This window comes from Schistocerca serialis, chromosome 4 (genome assembly GCF_023864345.2).
Source record: "Schistocerca serialis cubense isolate TAMUIC-IGC-003099 chromosome 4, iqSchSeri2.2, whole genome shotgun sequence".
NCBI classification, from domain to species: Eukaryota; Metazoa; Arthropoda; class Insecta; order Orthoptera; family Acrididae; genus Schistocerca; species Schistocerca serialis.
Window position 1 is genome coordinate 948,269,675 of NC_064641.1, and position 22,127 is coordinate 948,291,801.

General features: G+C 40.3%; 1 protein-coding gene across 4 annotated transcripts in view; it reads right to left on the reverse strand.

The window, feature by feature from the left end:
• Nucleotides 1–22,127, reverse strand: part of LOC126473602 (ubiquinone biosynthesis protein COQ9, mitochondrial) — a 180,517-nt gene that overhangs the window by 117,721 nt on the left and 40,669 nt on the right. For 2 of the 4 annotated variants that reach the window (XM_050100761.1, XM_050100762.1), the window contains exon 2: nucleotides 17,435–19,573. The exons of the other annotated variants lie outside the window; for them this stretch is intronic. In XM_050100761.1, the coding sequence (XP_049956718.1) occupies nucleotides 17,651–19,483 (1,833 nt within the window). In that variant the 5' untranslated portion in view covers nucleotides 19,484–19,573 and the 3' untranslated portion in view covers nucleotides 17,435–17,650. Of the gene's footprint in view, nucleotides 1–17,434; nucleotides 19,574–22,127 lie in introns of those variants that run through there. 4 annotated transcript variants of the gene reach the window in all.

Below are 22,127 nucleotides of genomic sequence, written 5' to 3' on the forward strand. Positions count from 1 at the left end.
CTTCTCTCCCTTTTCCCACACTCAAATTCCAGTCACCCATGACTATTAAATTTTCGTCTCTCTTCACTATCTGAATAATTTCTTTTATTTCATCATACATTTCTTCAATTTCTTTGTCATCTGCAGAGCTAGTTGGCATATAAACTTGTACTACTGTAGTAGGTGTGGGCTTCGTATCTATCTTGGCCACAATAATGCGTTCACTATGCTGTTTGTAGTAGCTTACCCGCATTCCTATTTTCCTATTCATTATTAAACCTACTCCTGCATTACCCCTATTTGATTTTGTGTTTATAACCCTGTAGTCACCTGACCAGAAGTCTTGTTCCTCCTGCCACCAAACTTCACCAATTCCCACTATATCTAACTTTAACCTATCCATTTCCCTTTTTAAATTTTCTAACCTACCTGCCCGATTAAGGGATCTGACATTCCACGCTCCGATCCGTAGAACGCCAGTCTTCTTTCTCCTGATAACGACATCCTCTTGAGTAGTCCCTGCCCGGAGATCCGAATGGGGGACTATTTTACCTCCCGAATATTTTACCCAACAGGACGCCATCATCATTTAATCATAAAGTAAAGCTGCATGCCCTCGGGAAAAATTACGGCCGTAGTTTCCCCTTGCTTTCAGCCGTTTGCAGTACCAGCACAGCAAGGCCGTTTTGGTTATTGTTACAAGTCAATCATCCAGACTGTTGCCCTTGCAACTACGGAAAAGGCTGCTGCCCCTCTTCAGGAACCACACATTTGTCTGGCCTCTCAACAGATACCCCTCCGTTGTGGTTGTACCTACGGTACGGCTATCTCTATCGCTGAGGCACGCAAGCCTCCCCACCAACGGCAAGGTCCATGGTTCATGGGGGGGGGGGGGGGGGGGCCTTACTTCAATAATAATTGATTATATCCCACCAATATCACACATGAATAGGCAACATCCGTAAGTTCAGGTGTAGAGTAATGTGAATTATCTCCACATTTTCAAACATTCGTATCTTTGTTCACAGTCCCACATGAGATAACTAACCCCAAACTTAACAAAAAATGAAAATTTTCAAATTTCAAAAATTCATAAAAAATTAAGGAAACATTTGTTATGTGTTCTTGCTCCATATGAGGCTAGTAGTGAATGATATCTAAGTACAGGAAAAAATAGACACTCATAAAGCACTCCTTGTTTGTTAATTTTGGCCCTAAAAAGCGGATTTTTGAAAATTTGGATACCAAACTTTGGAGGTCATCTTGACTGGTTATTTTTGAATTTAGGGTACCTTGTAATAGCCAATGTTGTAGAGGACACTTTTCTATAAACAATCATGTCAATTGCAATGTTTTAATTTAACCCAATGCAGAGATAATCATATTTTTCCCAACATCTCTAAACTGAAATATTGTCGCCCACTTACAAACGAAAATGGCTGACATTCAGTAAACGTGAAAGGTAAATTTTAAAAAAAAAATCTGTTTTGAACTTCTCAATTATATAGTAATCACATACAAAAAAATTAAAATATTTAAAAATGGTCAAGCAACCAACTTAATTTTTATTTGACCACTTCATTTGAATTGAACTTCCGGAAATGTTTTGCAGTTTAAAACTCTCTTTCTGAATCTCTGTTTTACCATTATATGGGGTGTCCCAGGAGGAGTGGTCAGTAATCATGGATGTGACAGGAATGATCATTCTAAGCAAAATAGTCTGTAAAATGTGTTATAAAGCATGTAGCTTAAGAGCTATCAATACTTATTAATCTTCAGTATTCCAATACATCTTGTCTAGTGAACAAGTGCTCGCAGCTTGTAAGGTATGCATTTTAAGGCACATGTTTACTAGACACTTTTTTGTTTCAAATGATTGTTATTGCCATAAACTTTACTATTGATCATTCCTCCTGGAACACCCTGTGTCATCAAACACAAAATACCTTCCAGTATAATCAGGTCAGTAACACATACAGATTGTCTTCTGTGCAAAATTTTTCAAGCAGCTTCCCCTTTCATCCCTTTCCCCAATTCATGCTCCACTACGATTTTGCCTTCTCTTTCTTTCTTCAGTATCAAATTTCAGTTGGCCACCATGACTAAATTTCCATTTCCCTCGACATACTGAATAATTTCTTTCCTCTCATCATAAATTTTTCTCAATTTTTCTGTAGAGATATACTAGGCATCTATGCTGTTACTATTATGGTGGGTCATGGCCTTGAGTCTATCTTGGCTGTAATAATCCATTCAGTATATTGCTCATAGTTCACTCACATTGTTGTCAACAAACCACCTAAATGGTCGAACAGTGTGCCAATGTTCTTTTCACAGACGAGTCCCAATTTGGTCCGAAGAGTTAATCTAGATGGATTTGCATCTGCAGAGGATGTGGAACAGGATTTTGGGACCCAAACATTGTGGAAAGAGACCGATATCGAGGAGGATCCCTAATGTTGTGGGCAGGGATCATGCTGACCATTCAAAACACCTCTTTGTGAAATTGTACAGGTGAATAGACAAGGTTTAACTGCTGTCAGGTATAGTGACAAGATCTTGGGACCTCACGTGTAGTTGTTGCGAGGTGCTGTGGACCCAGTGGATGACCATACTCGACTTCATAGACCATAGCAGTTTATGTTTTCTTGGAAGCAGAAGATATTGTACACATGGCACGGTCTGCTCGCTCTCCCAAAATGAATCCAATAGTGCATGTCTGGGATGCACTAGGGAGATGGGTTTCGTCACGTTAGTGTTCTCCAACAACTCACCAACACTTGCTAGCTGCTCTTCAGGAAGAATGGGCATTATTGCCTCAACACGAGATTAATGATACCATTCACAGCATTTTCTGTTGTCATCAGGTCTGTACTGCTGCCAGAGAGGGTCACGCTCCATACTGAGCACAGTAACCAGCTGTTGGAATGTGTGTGTGTGTGTGTGTGTGTAGGCACATGCACAAATCCGTTAAGTTGGAAGAAACAAAGACAGGGTGTATACGCCAACAAGGAAGAAAAATTTCCAGATTTTTCGGTTAAAAATACACTTTCTCCCGGGTGAAATACACTTTCTCCCAGGTGAAATACACTTTCTCCCGGGTGAAATACACCCTTTCCGTGCTAAGTGATAGTATACTTTCTCTCGGAACTTTAAAACTTATCAATCCTTTGAAGTGTTATGGTTTTATACAGGGGCGTAGAATTTCCCGGCACCTAAGAAAAAGAAACTCAGGAGGATAAAAAACATGTTTTGAAAAGATCTTTGATGTGCAGCAACAGCTGGCCGAAGTGGCCATGCGGTTCTAGGCGCTACTGTCTGGAACCGCGAGACCTCTACGGTCACAGGTTCAAATCCTGCCTCGGGCATGGACGTGTGTGATGTCCTTAGGTTAGTTAGGTTTAAGTAGTTCTAAGTTCTAGGGGACTGATGACCTCAGAAGTTGAGTGCCATAGTGCTAAGAGCCATTTGAACCATTTTTTTGCAGCAACTTCTACGCTGCATATTTTCGTATTACGAAGGTATAAATTCAAATTCCATCAGACACCGCATGTTACTTTCCGAAGCATTGAAATCGAGATTGCGATGTGCTTTTGTAAACCACTCATAGCTCATGTCACGTGATCTCACCAGCCAATGACAGCGGATTTTCAGAGCATAGGACATGTGATATAATAAGTCAATAGCAACATCACTTAAGTAGCGAGAAAAACACAAACAGGAAATGTTGATGGTTTAAATTAATATACACAGTGTTGCTACAAGAAAAGCACAGCTTTCACATATAATATTCATCTGTTTTGCGCGTGTTACACTTTAATAAGATACATCACACAAATGTGCCGGTAAAATTTTTTTAATACCGACATAAATCTCTGATGTTCTGGGCTCGAAATTCTTCTAAATAGTTCATTTTTAAATGAGAATCAAACGCTCTATGATTTAAGAAATTCATTGTAAATTCCCGCAAATAGTTCATTTTGGGGAAAAAGGAAATTTATTTAGAAAATAATGACTTTCAAACCACAATTCGCAATATTTTCCCGCGACCTATTAGAAATAGATTCATTCCACCGGGGTAATACTAGATAGCGACCGTTTGAGATAGGACATCAAAAATTTAAAAGGAAACAACTTTACAAAAATATGTTCATTTTGTAGCAGACATCTTTCTGAAGAGTCTGATGCGTAAAACATATGTATTCGAGGAAAGACATGTTATTTGGTCTTACGTGTGCCAAAGTGCAGTGCCACGCTCTTCACACAACATTCTTCTACCGCACGTCACTGTATTTCGCTTTGTGGAACTCAAACATGTATTTTGTAATGGATGCCATCAAACTATATTCAGGCCAGTGAAAATTATCTCCTGCTCCCAGTCGGCTGGTTTGACATCGTGGCCCTCTTTAAAAAAATCTCGCAGTTAATACTGGATAGGATTATTTGTAATCAGGAGAACAAGAACTCTTCTGAAAATTTGCACATTTTATTGCCTATTAGCTAATAACTTGCAGTTCTGTGTGACACAAAATTAAATATAGGATACATAAAACCAGTAAAGGCAAGAAACAAGCAAGACAGTAAACATTTCTTCAAACCTTAGCTCCTAGCGTTTTCCTCTCTCTTTTAATCTGCCTACAACTTCACATGGCGTGCTTTCCTTTCTGCGAAAGGGAAGTTCGTCAAACGTTTTGCTACACGAACAACCGAAATGTCATTGTCTAATAACGGAAAAGCTGTTAATACAAATAGTACCCAAGACTGTTGTGGTTTCTCGATATGACTACATCTACTTTGTCACGGTCTGCTAGATAAAACAAAAGAGGCTTTTCTAATATTTCAGCAACTGTAAAACACACCAAATACGCGAGACTGTTTTGGCAATAATGGTCATTTTTGTAACACGACAGAATATAATTCACGAAATACCAATATGAAATGCTTATTTGGCCTACTGTAAGCAAAAAGCTTTATGTTATTATATGGTTTCGCATTTCATTCATTTGCTTCAGGTTCTCAAGCATGAGATCGAAAAGTAGTAATAGGAAATTTCTGTATAAATTTGGAATCTTCTTCCATAATTTGTGTGATGTCCCCATTTCACCAAGTAGCATGTGGCTGCTTGCTGCTTACACTGCCAACAACCACATTTCTGTAGCCAGAAGCTTGAGAAGGTACTACTCATACGCGTCTGCGCAAGCGCATGAGGCTGCTTGTAACTGCTCAAATGAATATAATATAAAGATGTAACGTCACGTTCATCATCGGTTATTTGGTGTTATGAAGCATTGCAGTCTCCCTAAAGCCTTTGACACATTTTGCCGTTTGCAGACGCTTGTAGGAGCACTGTTTTTTTTTTTTTTAATGGCGCATTTCATTTGCAATTTAAGTTTTATTTTCGTTCTTTCTCTCATTCATGTTTTATGGCTGCAGTACTATTCTTGAGTATTGGTTCTTCCAGTCAAAATTACATAGGTTTAGCTAAAACAATGAAAAATCCCGGAATCCTGAAAAAATCCTGGAATTCTAAAAAATTCCCGGGTTTTTCCCGGATGAAAAAATATTCCTGGGTTTTTCCCAGTTCGTGTACACCCTGAAAGACCATTTTTGTCATCCATTATGCATTTTGCAGTTTTTTACTTTCTGTGTTCTTTACATTGTTTCTACTTCACTGTTTACATTGTTTTGTGGCAAAATAAAACATAACCTTGAAAAATTTCCATCTGTTGCTTCAATTTTGGCACCCAGTGTCCATCCAAATGGCAACTTTGGCACAGGAGACACTGTGGCCAGTCAGCAGTGTAGGGTTCTCAGGGCTGGAAGGTGGAGTACATAAATGTTACACTAACTGCAATTTTTGTCGAAGACAGGCTCTGAATCAGTGCTTCAAGAGAATGCCTCTCGTGCTTCAAGAAGATTGTCCTTCTCACTTATGTTGGTTCCATTGTTTCCTGTGGGGGGGGGGGGGGGGGGGGGGAGACACTCAAGCTTTTTCACACATGTTCGTTACTCATATTAATCACCTTCATTAGTCACTGAAGAGATGTGAGAACTCAGTTGAAAGGACAATTACTCACAAATGAAGATCTCTTGAATGGTGTGTTACCGTCAATATGCACAGCAGCCATAAACGCTTTTGAAGAAAGAAAGAAAGGATAAATTAAGAAGTTTGACGACTAATTTCGACAGTTCATGAAATAGCACAGTACAAATTATTTTGTAAAATAAATGTTGTTCGGAGAAAGTAGCACACAGTAGTCGATAAAGGGGCCTGTGCTGAAAGACTTTCTTATAGGTTGAATAAAATAACTTCAAAACTGACATTGCAGAGGCAATGGGACAACTACCCTAGACAAAACTCTGTAGGTACCTACAAATCAGGCAACACAGCAAGCATGTGGCACTCAAGAAGTAACTCTGATTGGCTGGCAGGTGTCAATTACCACTCGATTCTGTGAAATATCACAAATTTATTTTAATGTAAGTATATTGACCTTTATACTCTTCAAAAAATGTCATGCAAATGATCTTTCTGTGTCTTTCTTTAATATGTTTGTTTAACTTTTCTTTTCCTCTTTCTTTATCTTCTGTTCAGTTTATTTCTTTCTGCACTACTTTGTTTGAAGTATCTCATTTGTTATTGTCAGTAGTTGTGTCACTTGCAGTAATTTTTACAATTAGTCAGCATTTCTTCCTTCTGAGATTGACTTTGTCTATGAAGTCTCAGAAGAAGAGAAAAAAATAAATAAAACAAAAAACAATCAGCCTCCACTGGTAAACAAAATGTTCCAGCACAGGAAGTAACCATTAAAAGATATCCAAAGTAGGCCTATTGGTTTCTAAACAAATAGCCTTCTGTCAACAGTCAAAAATGTGTTTTAGTTACGTCAAACAATGGAAACTACAGAATGGAATATCAACAACATATGGGAAAGATAGATTGCTACTTACTGTAAACACGACATGGTAAGTTGCAGACATGCACAACTTCTTCTGTTCTACGAGACAGTTGCATTCTGTTCCAAGACACCACAGATGGTGGTCATTTGTGCATGCCTGTCTGCAATTTAATGTGTTATCTTTATGGTACGTAGCAATCTCTCTTTTCCTTATATTGTCATTTTAGTTACTTTTTAGAGCTATGTTCTAGACCAGGAATAAAACTCTGTTCTCACTCAAATAGTTGCCAGAGTATCATATTCAATATCAATGTGATCCTTGCAGACACAATTACCTCTCAAGTGGAGAACTTTTCCTTCTGCTGTTACTCAGGGCTTCACAATGCGGGAAGCAATTAATTTAGATAAGAAATAACCAGGGTACATTTAAGTTTGTGACAGTTTTTATTTAATAAAATTTTTTGTTTGTTTAGCTGTCCCACAAATCACAGGCATTGCCAAGGTGTGATGGCTTGCACTCAACAACAACACAGATACACCTACCTTACGTGCAACCACAACAGACAGATGTCTGTGGAGAGGCCACACAAACATGTAGTGAGGGCACGAGAGTTCCCAGATGTTCTGAAGCCAAATAAATCATTTTGTTGGTTACGGGTGAACTCTCATACCACCTTTGAATATGAATGAACAAGCTTTATTAGCAGAAGATCTGTTTGTTACTTTATCCAGAAAAAAATCACCCCAAGTTAAAAGTTTAATTATTATGTAAGAGGATTTACTAAGGAGCTACTCTTGTTTCACATGTTTTATTATTTTTGTCTGAGGTATTCCACATGAGCTCCATGCCATCCCAAGAATGTTGAAGCTGTAATTGGCACCATGACGTACAAAGTAATGGGAGGCGGCATAAAACAGAATAAAGTCTATGCCTTGCTCAACATGTGCAGTACCTATAGCGTTGTGTCAGCTTGTATTTATGTTCTACTGTGGTCATCAAATAAATCAAACCGCCCAGATAGATGAGTATGTTAGAAAACCACCTCCAGGATTTGAGGAGGTGAGCCTGCCCTTGATCAAATTCAGTTCACAGATTAACAATGAGATGGTGATGTGATGCAGGATACCCAGCCACCTACTGTTAGTCATATTGTCAAAACACTGTTTTCTTCTAAGTTTGGAGTTGGTTAAAAACGAGATGTACCTAGATGATTAACCGCAGATCAAGTTTGTAATGAAAGCCTTCCTAAAAATCAGAAATGATGAGTCCTGGTTTTTGTAGCAATTAAATTGTTATACAGACATAAGAAGAATCATCAAAGAGTCAGGGGTTCACAGACGTCTCGCAGCTGAAGATAAGCGATGAGGTAATTTATAAACAAACTGATATCTTGCAATGTGGTCCTTGAAGAGGGGCAAGCAGCCTTTTCAGTAGTTGCAGAGAGAACGGTCCGGACGATCAATTACTTGGCGTCGCATCTGAGCCAACATGGCCTTGGTGTGCCAGTACTGTGAACAGCTGACAATATGAGGAAACTAGATGATGACTATTTTTGATGTGGGGGAGAAAACAGCATGGTCACCAGTGCCCTTACAGAGTGTCAGCATGCCACACTCATCGAGGGGAGGGGGAGAATGGGTTAACTATGAAGGCAGTTCCCACAGGTTGAATAATTTATAATGCATCCAAGTCCACTTCCCCTCACCAGCATCTTAAGGATGAGACCCAACAGTTCACAAAATTTCAAAACCTGTGGACAGTGTCAATGAGGATGGTGGGCACATCTCCATAGAAACTGAAGACTGCTCTGTAGTCCAAATATGCTGAACCAAAAGTGGCAACCACAAACTCCACAGGATGATGGCTCCTCTGACAGAGAAGGAGACCTTATGTTAAAGGGCTATGTCCTATGTGCAGTTTGGTGAGCAGCTTTTCCTTCCATTAGTCTAGTTGGCATGAGGTCCATCATCATGTCTGTGTGGTTGATTCGAGTGACCGTAGTTTGTTTTCCACCACTTCCAACCATTCAGATTCCAAATGAAAAATGATTCTTCTGTCAGATAATGAGACTGCGGCATACAAGTGGTCAGCACCTTGGCGTACAACAACATCCCGACGTGTTTCTTCGGCTGCTTTGTCAGGAACGTTGTTGCTCTGTAAGTCGATTTGCCAAGATGCCTCCTTGACTTGGTGTTGGAGCCACTGCTTCATGGATGAGCTGAATCAAATGCTCTCTCTGGTATATTATGCGGATCACTTTAAACACAATGAGTGAGTTGGAACAGGCAAGAAACTTTGTTCTGTGATGCCTTTCCATCCACTCCAGTGCAGTCATAGTATCACGTAACTCCACATCATAATTTTTAAATTGCTCTGGAAGGCACAAGTGGAAAACCTTATCAGGGAAAAGATATGAACAACCAAGCGCATTCCATTGAGGGGATCTGTCTATACAAACAACAATAAAACTGCCCTCCCCAGATTTCCTTCCAATACTATTTTTGTGTTTTAGGGTGCAAAACATCTAAGGTCACAAGCGCCCAGTATGGGACCACAGAATGCTGGGACCGCGAGGGTAAAAAACCGTTGCGAGGTCCGATACAAAAAGGAAGAATAAACAAATCTAAAACATCAAGACATTACAGAAGAGTATCTAAAAGATGTCAGCACGGCACTGGAGTCACCAGGCAGAAATGAAATCTCTTGTGTCATATTACTGCTTTTTAAATAACTTAAAATGTGAGCCACAGCTCGCATGTCTGGCAAAACAGCAACAGCCCGATCCTGAGACGTAAGTGGCTAAAATAGGGGCAGAGGATCAGGAAATGTCTGATTGTTAATGGCTGGCTACAGAAAGGACAGCTGGGTGGAGGGTCGCCACTCAACAAGTGGCGGTGACTAAAGTTGCAGTGTCCTATTCGCAACCGAGCTAACATTACTTCCTCTCAGCGAGACGGCCAGGAGGAAGTCGACCAGGCTGTTGGGAGAGGTTTGACTTCTGTGAGTTTGTTCCCATGAAGGGAGCACCAATGGTCATGCCAAAGTGACGTGATACGCCGATAGAGGGAAGTACCAGTATCTTGCAAGGGAACAGAGACAGAGGCTGGCCGACTGATATGGACTGCGGCCTTGGCTGCAGCATCAGTAGCATCTTCCCCAGGCACACCAACATGGCCAGGAACCCACATGAACATCACTTGGGCTCCCCCATCCGGGAACAAATGGAGGCAGACCTGTATCCGTCGAACAATGGGGTGGACTGGATTGGAATCATCTAGACTCTGAAGGGCACTGAGGCAGTCAGAACAGATCACACAGCGAGTTAGCTGGTGCCTCCGGACGTAGTGAACAGCCCGATAGAGGGCAAAAAGCTCTGCTGTAAAAATTCTGCACTGGTCAAGAAGCCGGTATTGAAACTTGTCAGCCCCGATGACAAAAGCACAGCCAACACCTTGGGCGGACTTGGAACCATCAGTGTACAAAAATATGCCGTCGGCAAGTTGTGAGCGAAGTTCGAGAAATTTGCAGCGGTAGGTCAGCTCGAGAGTCGAATCCTTCGGGAACAAGCTGAGGTCAAAATGGGCTCTCCCCCATTCGGAAAGTGGCAGGAAGTGTGAACTACAGCTGCTGAATTAGGTGACAAAAGCGGACGGCAGGAGGTCGCAGAGAAGAAACATACGTCTCGTACTGGCGGTCAAAAATGTCATCAAGAAAAGTGTCAAAGATTGGGTAGCCTGGCATGGAAGAAAGCTGACACGCATACCTACTGAGTAAGATGTTGCGCCGGTATGACCGTGGTAGTTCACAGGCTTCTGTGTATTTAGACGGCATAAAATAGACGGCCGTGCAGAGGAGTAGACAATTCATCCATAATCCAACTTGAAGCAGACAAGAGATCGATAGAAGCGGAGGAGGACAGGGAGAGCATTTTGGTCCAGTCGCAAGGATGGTGGAAGAAACGCCTTGTACTGCCAGAAGTTGACGCAAACAGATTTGGTAGCAGAAACCATTTGTAACACTCCACGAATACAGATGGTCCAGACAATGCCGAAGACAGCATTGCAGGAGACACGTCCGCTGGGAGCTGCAATAAATAGCAAGTCGTCTAAACGTGATACTACTAGATATCCAGGTGCAACAGGATGAGAAATTGAGGCAGGAGCCTCATTCCACTTTCTTTTATGTGAAACACTCTGAGAAAGATAAGGAAAATCAGTCATTGGGAAGAAATCCCCCACGACTGCCAGCATCTCTGATGGCGCGCTCCTTCCAGCAGGGGCCCTCCAAAGGGGAGGCCCCCACCTTAGGTCACACCTCCCGAACGACAGATGGAGGGACCAATTGGCAGAGGAGGAAGGTAACAGTTCAGGCAATCACCCCTCCCTGGGCCTCGCCGGTAGCAGGGGGTACGTGCGGGCCCTACATGCCAACCCGGGGCTCGGAATTACCCGTTACCCAGTATCCTGCTACGCATCCAACATGTGGGTGGCCGTCAGGCAACACAGAGAGGAGAAGAAAAGATAAGAAGGAAAGGAAGAAAGGAAAGATGGCCTCAAACACAACAGCGGAGGAAACGGAGAGCAGAACAAGGAAAGAGGAAGCAGGGAAAGGGCAGTGCAGGGAAAGGGCAGTACAAGAGAGAAGAGATCTACAAGTAAACCAATGCAATTGAGCTTCAAGAGCCCATGGAGGCATGAGACATCTCCACGCGAGGTCTGGGGCCCCGTGGTCGCCAAGCACATACTCACCAAAGAGCGGTGAGCTCACTGGGGGGTCAGGGGGGGGGGGGGGAGATAATAAATTGTGAGCACTTTATCTTCGATACTATGAAACACATTTCTTCTATTGAAGAAGTGCTCATAACTCTTAAGGTATGCATTTTAGAGCCCATATTTCCAGGATTTTTCTGCTTCGAATGATTGTTCTCGACATATCCCCATATACTGACCATTCCTCCTGGGACGTATTCTGAGTAAGAGATACATCAAAAAATGTGCTAATTATTGTGCTAATTTGTAAAAAATTTTTGTCGTTCTCATCACCATCCTCTTCATCCACCTTTCACAGAACTTGCGAAACAGACCATTCACAGAAATTCTATGTGAAGGATACTGTTAACTGTTACTTTACATTCTCTGTGAAGAAAACAAATTTCAAGGAACTCTGAATACACAAAAGTGAGACAAGTCAAAAACTACATTTGCTTTCAGAGCAGTTGACCAATATCTGTAGCCCAGGATTGTATTCTGGATCAAAATGCTTATTCCACTAGATGTGATTCTGCAATGGTTTTACAATCACAGAGAAAACAGACAATGACACGGCTCAAGACATCTATATAATTTCATTTTTCTCCCTCTAGGCAACATCAGTACATCACAAGTTAAACATCATGAAACTAGTATTGTCAAACATACTCTCTGACTTACTTTTTATACAAAGTCTATGCTTTGTGAAATATTCCTAGGTGCTAGGTTCCAAGATAAATTATTCGAATGCCACACCAATGTCTTTAAAAAAACCATCAACTTATGAAAGATATTATTTTGAATAGCTTATAGCATTTTATGCTTTCCTGAAAATGCATGGTTTTGGAAGACTATGCAGTAGCTTGTACTGTAATGATTAGATATGCTAAGAACTGTAGTACCTGTAGTAACAAACTGGTAAAGATGACACAGTCATTTATGCATTTGAGGCACTGTACATTTGAATTTACAGAGAGACATTGTAGATCTGAACTTGCAGACTAAGACCAAATGAATTAACAAAAAACTTGGCACTTATAAACATAAAATGAGGTAAAGTAAGACTGTAATTGCTATGCAAATGAATATTTGTACAGTAACAGTAATGAAAATCGTGAGTTGCAATGGGTATGCGTCTACAAAATTAAATTTTATTTCAACCAGTGCATATTCAAACAAAAATTTCCATTTTAAGGGTCTATATGCTTGTTACTGGAGCTTAAATGTGACTGTAATTGTTGTCTGCTGCACCACTACTAGTGGCGGGTAGCCAACCATCAGTCACAGTGATGTGTCAACATAGCCTACATCTTGCTGTGTCTATGGCTCTTCACAACTGTAGCATGGGGACTCTCATTTGCTCAAATATTACTAAACTTGTGACTGTTCAGTATTCCATCTCTGGTGAACCGGCTCATCCATGAAAAGTACAGATGTAGGAAATTGAGGATCAACTCTTAGGTGGTTGCCCACACACGTCACCAGCAGCTGTGCACTATTTCACCATGCCTCATCACGTGCACTGGCAAAACAATGACATCACCCTGCACAGGCAGCAAACGAGCGGGACATGGCCTTGGGCAACCGTGCAGATTGTATGTCTCAATCTGCAAAGCCTTACAACTTGTGGCACAACAAGTTAGTCGGAGTTCTGCACCAGGAGCAATGGAGTTCACCGAGACTACATTAGTTTCACACTCCAGAGATCACTCCGAGCAGCAGTCTGAAACAGTCCTCAAAGAAAGGAACTGCTGCAGCCTTCTTAGTGCAGTGATGTTGGTAACACACTTAGTCTCTGGATGGATGTTTACTTCTGGAAGTGATGTTTGTAATGGGACTTAGTTCTCACCCTGGACAGATTTATATACAAGGAAATTCCATGATGATGTTACAAACTTACAGGATGAGGGAGAATGGTAAATGTATCAGAGGCAAGGGAACCTCATCCAGAAATGACAGATCATTCTGATATCTCCGACAGCGGAATACGTGTACTGATACTACTGTTGCTAAGACTATATAGTAGGCAATGCCGACAAGCAATGGCATACTACATAGTGGCATCAGCAATCCTGCTGTACAATGTCTGTACTGTAGTAGACTGCAGTCTGTGTTAAGTTGAAGTACTGGTGTCTATTAGCCCTAACCAAATGGAGTTTTACACGATGACAGAACTTACAGACACAATTTTCATGTATGGGCAACCAAATGGAAGCAGGTGAGGAGCAGAAAGATCATACCAGATCAGATACCTCATAGAAGACATCTGGCTCACACCACGTTCCCAAGATTGCTCCAATAATAATGTGAAGCAGGGCAATTATTATCACAGCACCATGACCAAGGACGACGATGAACTACACGGACTCGCAGTTTCGAAGATGCAGTGCTTGCTTGCACAGCTCAGATGAGGTGCCTACAATGAGCAGTCAACCAGTTGTATGTGAAGTGCGCGTTTTTCCTACTACCGTGTGGCAGTAGTACAAGAAATGCAAACACATCCCTACCATCCAAAGAAAGTGGATGATTTGACTCCTGCCAACTTCGGACATCATGCTGTGTCCAGGCAATGGTTCTTGCAGCGTCTTATAGTCAGTACTCACTTTTCTGTTTATGTACTTTTCACAGATGAAGCCTGTTTCACTAGAGACAGAATACTGAACAGTCAGTTTTAGTCGTAACTTAGTCAATGAAAATCCCCTTGCTGCAGCTTTGAAGAGTCAGCAACATGGATTGTTAATGAGAGTTTGGGGAGGCATAACCAATGATAACATAGTACGCTCATTTCTTCTTCCTCCCAGCTAAATGCACTGGTGTACACAGTGTTTATCAGAGACATACTACCCAAGTTCCTGGAATATATCCCACTTTTTATTTGTCAATGGATGTGGTTTTAACATGATAAAGTCCCTCTTCACCTTGAACTGAGAGTTTGTGACCTCCTGGATCACACATTCCCTGAGGAGTGGAGAGGCACAGGAGATGTTTCGTGACCGGCACATTCACCTAATCTCACCCCATTTGATTCCTTGTTGTGGGGCCTTGAGAAAAGTCTTGTGTATGAATCACCTGTTGAGACTGAAGAGTACCTCCTGGCAAGAATTTTACTGTCTACAAAACTGTTCTAATGACACAGGGTACATTATAACAGCTACGACAAAACTTTATGTGATTATTCCACGCCTGCACTGACACCTGGGGATGTCATTTTGAACAGCTTCTGTGAATGTAGCAGCTTGTGAAACTTGTGCAGATAAATAGAATTCATTATTACTCTACCGTAGAGTTAGTATTTTAGATCACTCCAACATCAATTTGTGAGCCCCATTATTAGCCCATCAATGGGTGTAACTATCTGAGTGTATTGGGGCATATTCGGCAGGAATTCTGTATGTTATTAACAGGGTTCAGAAGTTGGGGGCCTTAGTCTAGCGAAGCATGCGGCCAAGGTGGAGATTGTGTAGATTTTTGCTCATACTTTCCGACTCTGGTGTTTCTTGTCTATGGTCCCTTGCCTGAAATTGAACATTTACCCTTCTCCATCACCCCTGAAAGTTGATATCATCACGGACTCACTCTGTATGTGTATAACCTGAAGTGGATGTTATGGTTTACGTTGTGTTGCAATACATAATAGCTCAGTTAAAGTGTACTAATTAACCTGTGCAGGGATGTTTTAGAACCAGGTCACGACAAGGTGAGTGCCTAAACACAATGTTGCAGTCGGTCTTATCTCAAACTGCTATACAGCAATAATACATAGCAGATGAGATCAGTGAATGCCTGGCGTTTTCTAATACCTAAATCTAATATGATCCAGAAGATGGTATATTTATTATTAGATATCTTTTCAACTGTCAAGCTGGAATGATGGTTTGACTTCTGCGAGACTGACCTAGTCTAAAAATATTTGGCAGGTTATAAAATTGTTAACACAGCAGTACACTAAAAAGTATATATGCAGGATTAACAATAATGATATTAGGAAAAGTTCACAAATAATACAGTAGATGGATTGATATTTACAGTATCATATTTTACGGAATATAAGAGACACTTTTTTCTTCGAAAAATTGCCTCCAAAATTTAAGTGCCTCTTATTCTTGAAATTAATATAAAAGTGTTCAGTGTTTGATTTAAAATTCCCGTCAATCTTAAAAATGACCACATATTCGATGCTGGGGAAACCTACCTATTACTGGAAACATCAGATTCAATTGGCAGCAGCAGTGCACAAATGTGACAAACATGAGTTGTGAGAATTCACAAGCTTGCTAACACCCGTCTCCCTACCACCTCGCCATCACAAACCCAGAACACTGTCTAGCCTATGGTGTATCATTGCAGTCTGCAGTAGCAATGAACTTTAATTGAAAGCGATTTGTGTTATCCATAACAGTACAATATTTTTGTTAGCAGCTAGTTTCATAACGGAAAAAATAAAAGGTATTCATATGATGTGGGCTATAAATTGAAAGTAATAGCAGATGCAGAACAACACGGAAACAGAGCAGCCGAGTGGCATTTTGGGCCTCCACCACAGAAAAGCCATTTGCAATTGGCAGCCTAGTAAAGAAGAGCTGAAAAAATGAAGAAGACTAAATGTGCAAAGAGAGAATTGAATGCAAAATGGACATAACTAGATGATGGCATATTGAAACAGATTCGAAGACACTGTCAAAATGGCATTGGAATTAATACAAAAATGATTCAAATAGGTTGGAGTTGATTGGCACAACAGGTTTATGAAGCATCATGGACTTAGAATGCAGACCAAAACCAAAATACCTCAGAAAATGCCACAAGAGTGTAAGTATTATCTTTCCATCACTTTATTATTCAATATCAAAAGAAAACTAGTGTGGAACTAAGCCAAATAGCGGATATGGACGAAACTCCTCTGACATTTAATGTGCCGAGTAACAGAAATGTTGCCATGAAAGGTCTAAAACTGTAACTATAAAAACAAGTGGACATGAAAAAATGCACTAGACTGTTTCATGTTGTGTTGATAGTATTAAACTTAATCCAGTGATCACGTTCAAGTGCAGAACATGCCGAAACCTTCTGAAATACCGCCAGGTGTTGTTCACGTACACATTAAGGGTTCAATGGACGAGGCTGGTATGAAATTATGGATTAACAGAATGTGGGAGAGAGGGAAAGGTGCTTTATTGAAGAAGAGTTCTCTTCTTGTCCTAGATCATTTTAGCAGTCATTTGAAAAATTCTGTGAAAGAGAAACTGAGACAGGGAGAAACGAAGCTGCTTGTTATTCCAGGACGACTTGCTTCACAACTGCAACATAGTGATGCCTTCATAAATAAACCATTTGAAGAGTATTTGAGAGAGGAATGGAACAAATAGATGATGGATGAAACCCAACATGAATTCATGCCGAAGGAAGGGTGGGAGGGAGGGAGGGAGAGAGAGAGGGAGGAGGAGGAGAAGAAGAAAGTTCAGATGATTTCCAGGGATTTAAAAGGTCAAGTCAGTTTTATATACTTAGAATTTTTTTATTCTGGCTTTGCAATCTAATAATAAAAATGGTATTTTTTAAAAACTGCTTAGAAATTAATCTGAGTCTTATAGTTTGTAACATCTTATAGTCCGTAAAATATGGTATTTCATTTTTGACTGTTTCTGGCTGTCAACATACTCTCACATAACTTTGTTATACTTTGAAAGACAGTAAATAGAGAAATGGTATTCTGTGAGACTAATGCTGAAGAGTAATAAATTACCTATTAAATTGTTATTATGTGTACGTAATAATCAGCTGGCTTATTTTAAATCCAAAAACAAATACATTTTGTAAGTTCTTTAATATTTTACTCTGCCACAAAATGTAAAGATATGTGTCAATGATTCAGTTGTTATATTACAGGCACGAACACTTTATTACACAAGTAGTGTAATGTTCAATAACAAGTACTAGCAAGGCACAATTTTAACAATGTCAACTTGAACCCTAAAAATCACATTGGGCACTTACATAACAACAATAACACACTCACATCAACATTACAGAGATTCTAAACACTCATTCACTCGGCACAGAAGACTTTCTATTAAATCAAAATAGGTCAGTGAGCACTTTATTGTACTGACAGGATCTTGTTCGAAAAGTTTTCCTGCCACTGTAACTTTTATTTCCAGCCCATCACTTTTGTCCGAACTTGATTTGTTTTTTTTATTCTCGAGTTCTTCTTTGAGTTTCAGTTCATAGTGGCTTCTTGACAACTTAAGAGCTTCTCCAAGTGGATTAAGAAATGACTGCTTTAATTCAGGCAAACAATCAAGAAACCCTGTTTTGTTCTCTTTGTCTCTTATAACCATATAGCGAATGAAATTAAGAACAGAATTTATTCTCGACATATGTTCCAGAAGGTCAGTCTCTGCTCCTTCAGGTAGTGTACAACACTTCTTGACTAAAATCTGAAGCATTCTGCCTTTAAAATAAGGTGACACGTTGCTGCTAATCTTCATTTCTTCCAACATAACATTCTTTAAATACGTGACAAGAAAACTACTGACAGCAGAGTACTTAGCCGTTTGTGACAAATGTACTAGCAACAAATAAAGACATTTCCTGTCTAATACAGAAAGGTACACTTCAAAAACACTGACTGCAAGCTTTCTATACTCTTCAGTTGGACAATAAACCATCACAGGTTGTAAACGACCTAGAAATTTGCTGTGGATTTCACTTTCAACTGACGAGTTTGTCAGGGATGCTTTAGCAATTCTTGATGTGACTGTGTGTGCTAAAATCAAGCCCTTGTATATTATCAATTGTTCCGAACATTTGAGCATTTCTGCACTAAGAAGTAAGTTTTTATGAAATACGTAAATGGGGTTGTAAACTGCAGGTAGAATTTCTTCTAGAAAATGTTCCCCAAGAATTAAATAATACAATGTACCCAAACCTAACATGGGGATTTCTTCATCTGTACCAAATATACTAGTTGATGGCTGCTCTAAAACTGGGTCATTGAGAGCATCTTCTACTGATTTATAATGGCTTTGCTGATCTCTCTTTTTTATCTTCGTGCTTTTAACTTCAGTATATTCTAAGAATTTTAAAAGATCATTTGCAATACAGAATAAATTTCTTACCAGATTCTCTGCGATGACTCTTGACTCACTTTTACTGTGACCTTCAAGTCTCAGAGAAGTATGAATGAAGGGGTGGCCTAATATCATAATTATGGATCTGATTAAAAATTTTCTCTCTCTAGTTATCTGTGCAGATGCTTCAAGTGAGGTAACTGCAGTTTTGGCAGTTATCTGAGAAATGAAATGGCTATAAAATGGCTCAATACACCTATATACACTGACAATATGTTCTACGTTTGGATCACAATCTAGCAATTTTGTCTCTTCCCCTTCGAGATTGTGATTCTCTGGAGCTGGTAATTTTTTTACATGCTGTTCTATCATGTTTAGGCACCACATAAGAGAGAAACCTCTGTTTTTTTGAAGCCTGTCCAACACAACTTGTAATGGTTTTAGGATCATTATTAGTACAGTGTCGTCACCCAATGTTTCTCCTAATTCTACAAATTCAAGAAGTAAATTTTCTGGGATGGCTTTCTGTGCCAAACATATCAGAATATCCTGGACACACTGAAACACATTTGGTCTTTTCTTAAATACATCACGGGTCACAAACTGCTTCACTGCCTCTATAATGCTGCTGCTATCTTCCACAATACACTTTTCATACTTAACATCACTGAATATAGCACTAGCTTTTTCCGTTTCTCCAGCTGAAAGACAGTGCACCAACACTGCAGTATGCTCAAGGGGTGCTTCAGAGATATTGTCAATATCATCCTCTGTTGTTACCGCCATTATCTCAGTTCAGAAATCTTAAATGTCACTATTCTGCAATGATACAGCCAGTAGCTCAAAACAGTCAGATTCTTCCCAGTGAAGTCAACACTGAAAAGAGCATACATTCTAATAAACAAATGTTACAACTCTAACAGCGATTCTGGAAATTAAGGCATACAACATAATAACGCAGATATGTATTTGTTATTTTTGTAAAAATGCCATATGAAAGAAAAAAGTATTATCAAAATATGCAGGAGCTCTACAAAACAGTCATACTAATTGGCAAATTAATTTATAAGTTAAGATGACAAAATGACTTTTATGCTAAATAACACATTTCATGAAAGCAGTGCCTTTTATTGTGATGCTGCAATAGCTTCCTTTTGCCTACATTTATAAAAGTTCCGTCCTTGCAAGAACAGGTTGTAGGCCTTATACATTGTACATACTTAAACTGTGGAAAAATGATACTACATTGCACAACATGGAAGGAAGAAAAATTGCTGTTGATAACGACACCATCCCCGATGAGTTGTTGGACAGATAAGAGCTAGGATTGGTGAGCAATGAGGAAGGAAATCCAATACGATCTTTTCAAACAAACCATCGTGACATATTCCCATAAAAGTTCGGAGTCCTACACAATGAGCCACTTAACTCTGTACATACAATGAGTTTTTGCAAATTTATATAAGTGAAAGTCCACAAGCAGTGCAGTCTGTAGGAAGAAAAAGAGTTTCAACGTGAAATGCGGTCACCCACAGACAGAAATAAGGTGGTGATATGAAAAATAACAATAGAGCAGCCTGAAGGAGGTCCTTCTATAACTGAAATCTGTTACAATGGTACACTGCGTACCCTCCCCTACACACCATACTGCAGTCTGCAGAGAACAGGTCCACTGCTGTACGGAACTTCATTAGCAAGACAGATGTTGGCATCACTTAAGATGACATGAAGGCCAACAATCAGGCCTAGAAAACTTCATCTCACAACCACAGGATGAAAATATCAATGTATCACTTGGTTATCCAAATGGTAATAATTCCAAAAGTTCAACTGTGGTCCAAAAATGTTTCCTTAAACTATCAACACAGATTCTTCATATGGGAAAAAATTTAAAACAAAGAAGGCAGATATTACTTCATTAAATATGTCAGGGAAGTTGTTAAGTACACAGTCCAAGGTGTGCAACAGCTGAGAAGCAAATATAATGGCACAGGTTGTTGTTGTTGTATTTAATAACACACTCACTCCCCCCCCCCCTCCCCTCCCCCCCCCCCCCCCATCTCTCTCTCTCTCTCTCTCTCTCTCTCTCTCTCTCTCTCTCTCTCTCTCTCTCTCTCTCTGCATGAAACAGTACATTGGAGCCTTCTCAAGCATAAACAGAATACACAGTGAGTGAATGAATGAAGAGCACTGTTTTGGAGTTTTGCTGCATCAAAATTTCAATGTGCCAAATAACAACATGGATGGATGGATATGGTTGTATGGACGCACAACAGCAAGGTCTTTAGCGTGCGCATGAAAACATATTGAAATGGGTATCAGTAAAATGCACAAAACAGGAAGATAAAACACACATAAGACACAGATAATAAAAGTTGGAAAATTATGTGCGTACCCGCATAGAACCAGGGAATGAAGTATTGCGTCAGTAGTAAAACAATAATGACAGAGGAAGACAGTGGTATAAAGAGCTAAAACAATATGGCAGATGGATGTGGTTAGCTGACCACAAGAATGAAAAAAAGGAGAAGCCAGCTACCCTGCAACACACTAAAACCTCCAGCCTACAAATTTAGGCCAGAGTCCAGACACATTACAAAACTTTAAAACATTAGTCACACTCATCTCATCATCAGCTAAAATAGAGAGCAGATCCCCACCAATACTTGCTTCTGCCCTTGCATCATGATATAAAAAGCACTCATTAAAATACGGCAGATTGAGACGTGCATGCCACAAGCATCACAAAACGGTGGATCCTCTCGCCGTAGTAAAAAGCTCTGTGTGAGTGGGCAGTGCCCAATTCTAAGATGTGTGACAGTCAATTCATCCCACCCCTGAGCAACTGGCAGTAGGAACACCTCGGCCAGGTTGTTGATTTCACCAACTGCAGCTTCTGGGCCATCACCACCAACCGTTCCTCATCCCACAACTGCATGCACTTCCTGTGTAGTGCAGAAACAACAGCCTGCAAGGGAATAGAACACTGTGCCACATCCTATCTTCTGCAGGCCGCCTTTGTAGCCCGATCGCCCGGTTCATTTCCCCATATCCCTACATGACCTAGCACCCAGCAGAATGACACCTACTTACTCTGCCGTAGGAGCAAGTACACTACATCATATATCAGCTGGACCAACTGGGTACATGTTCTGTAATGATTCTAAGGCACTAAGTGAATCGGAGAAAATGAGAAACTGTTTGCCCCGAATATGACACATCTGCTCCAGCCCCTTCAGATCATGTGGAGGTATGTTGAGAAAACAGTATTCTCATCAGGAAGGTGAATACTGGAGACGTGGTTGGGGAACATGTCAGAGCAACCAAGGGAATTCTCTTGTTTGAAGCCATCAGTGTACAGTACTGTGAAACTGCAATGGATCTCTAAAATGATAAAAAACAGAAAAGGAAATGTAAAATCTGGCGTACG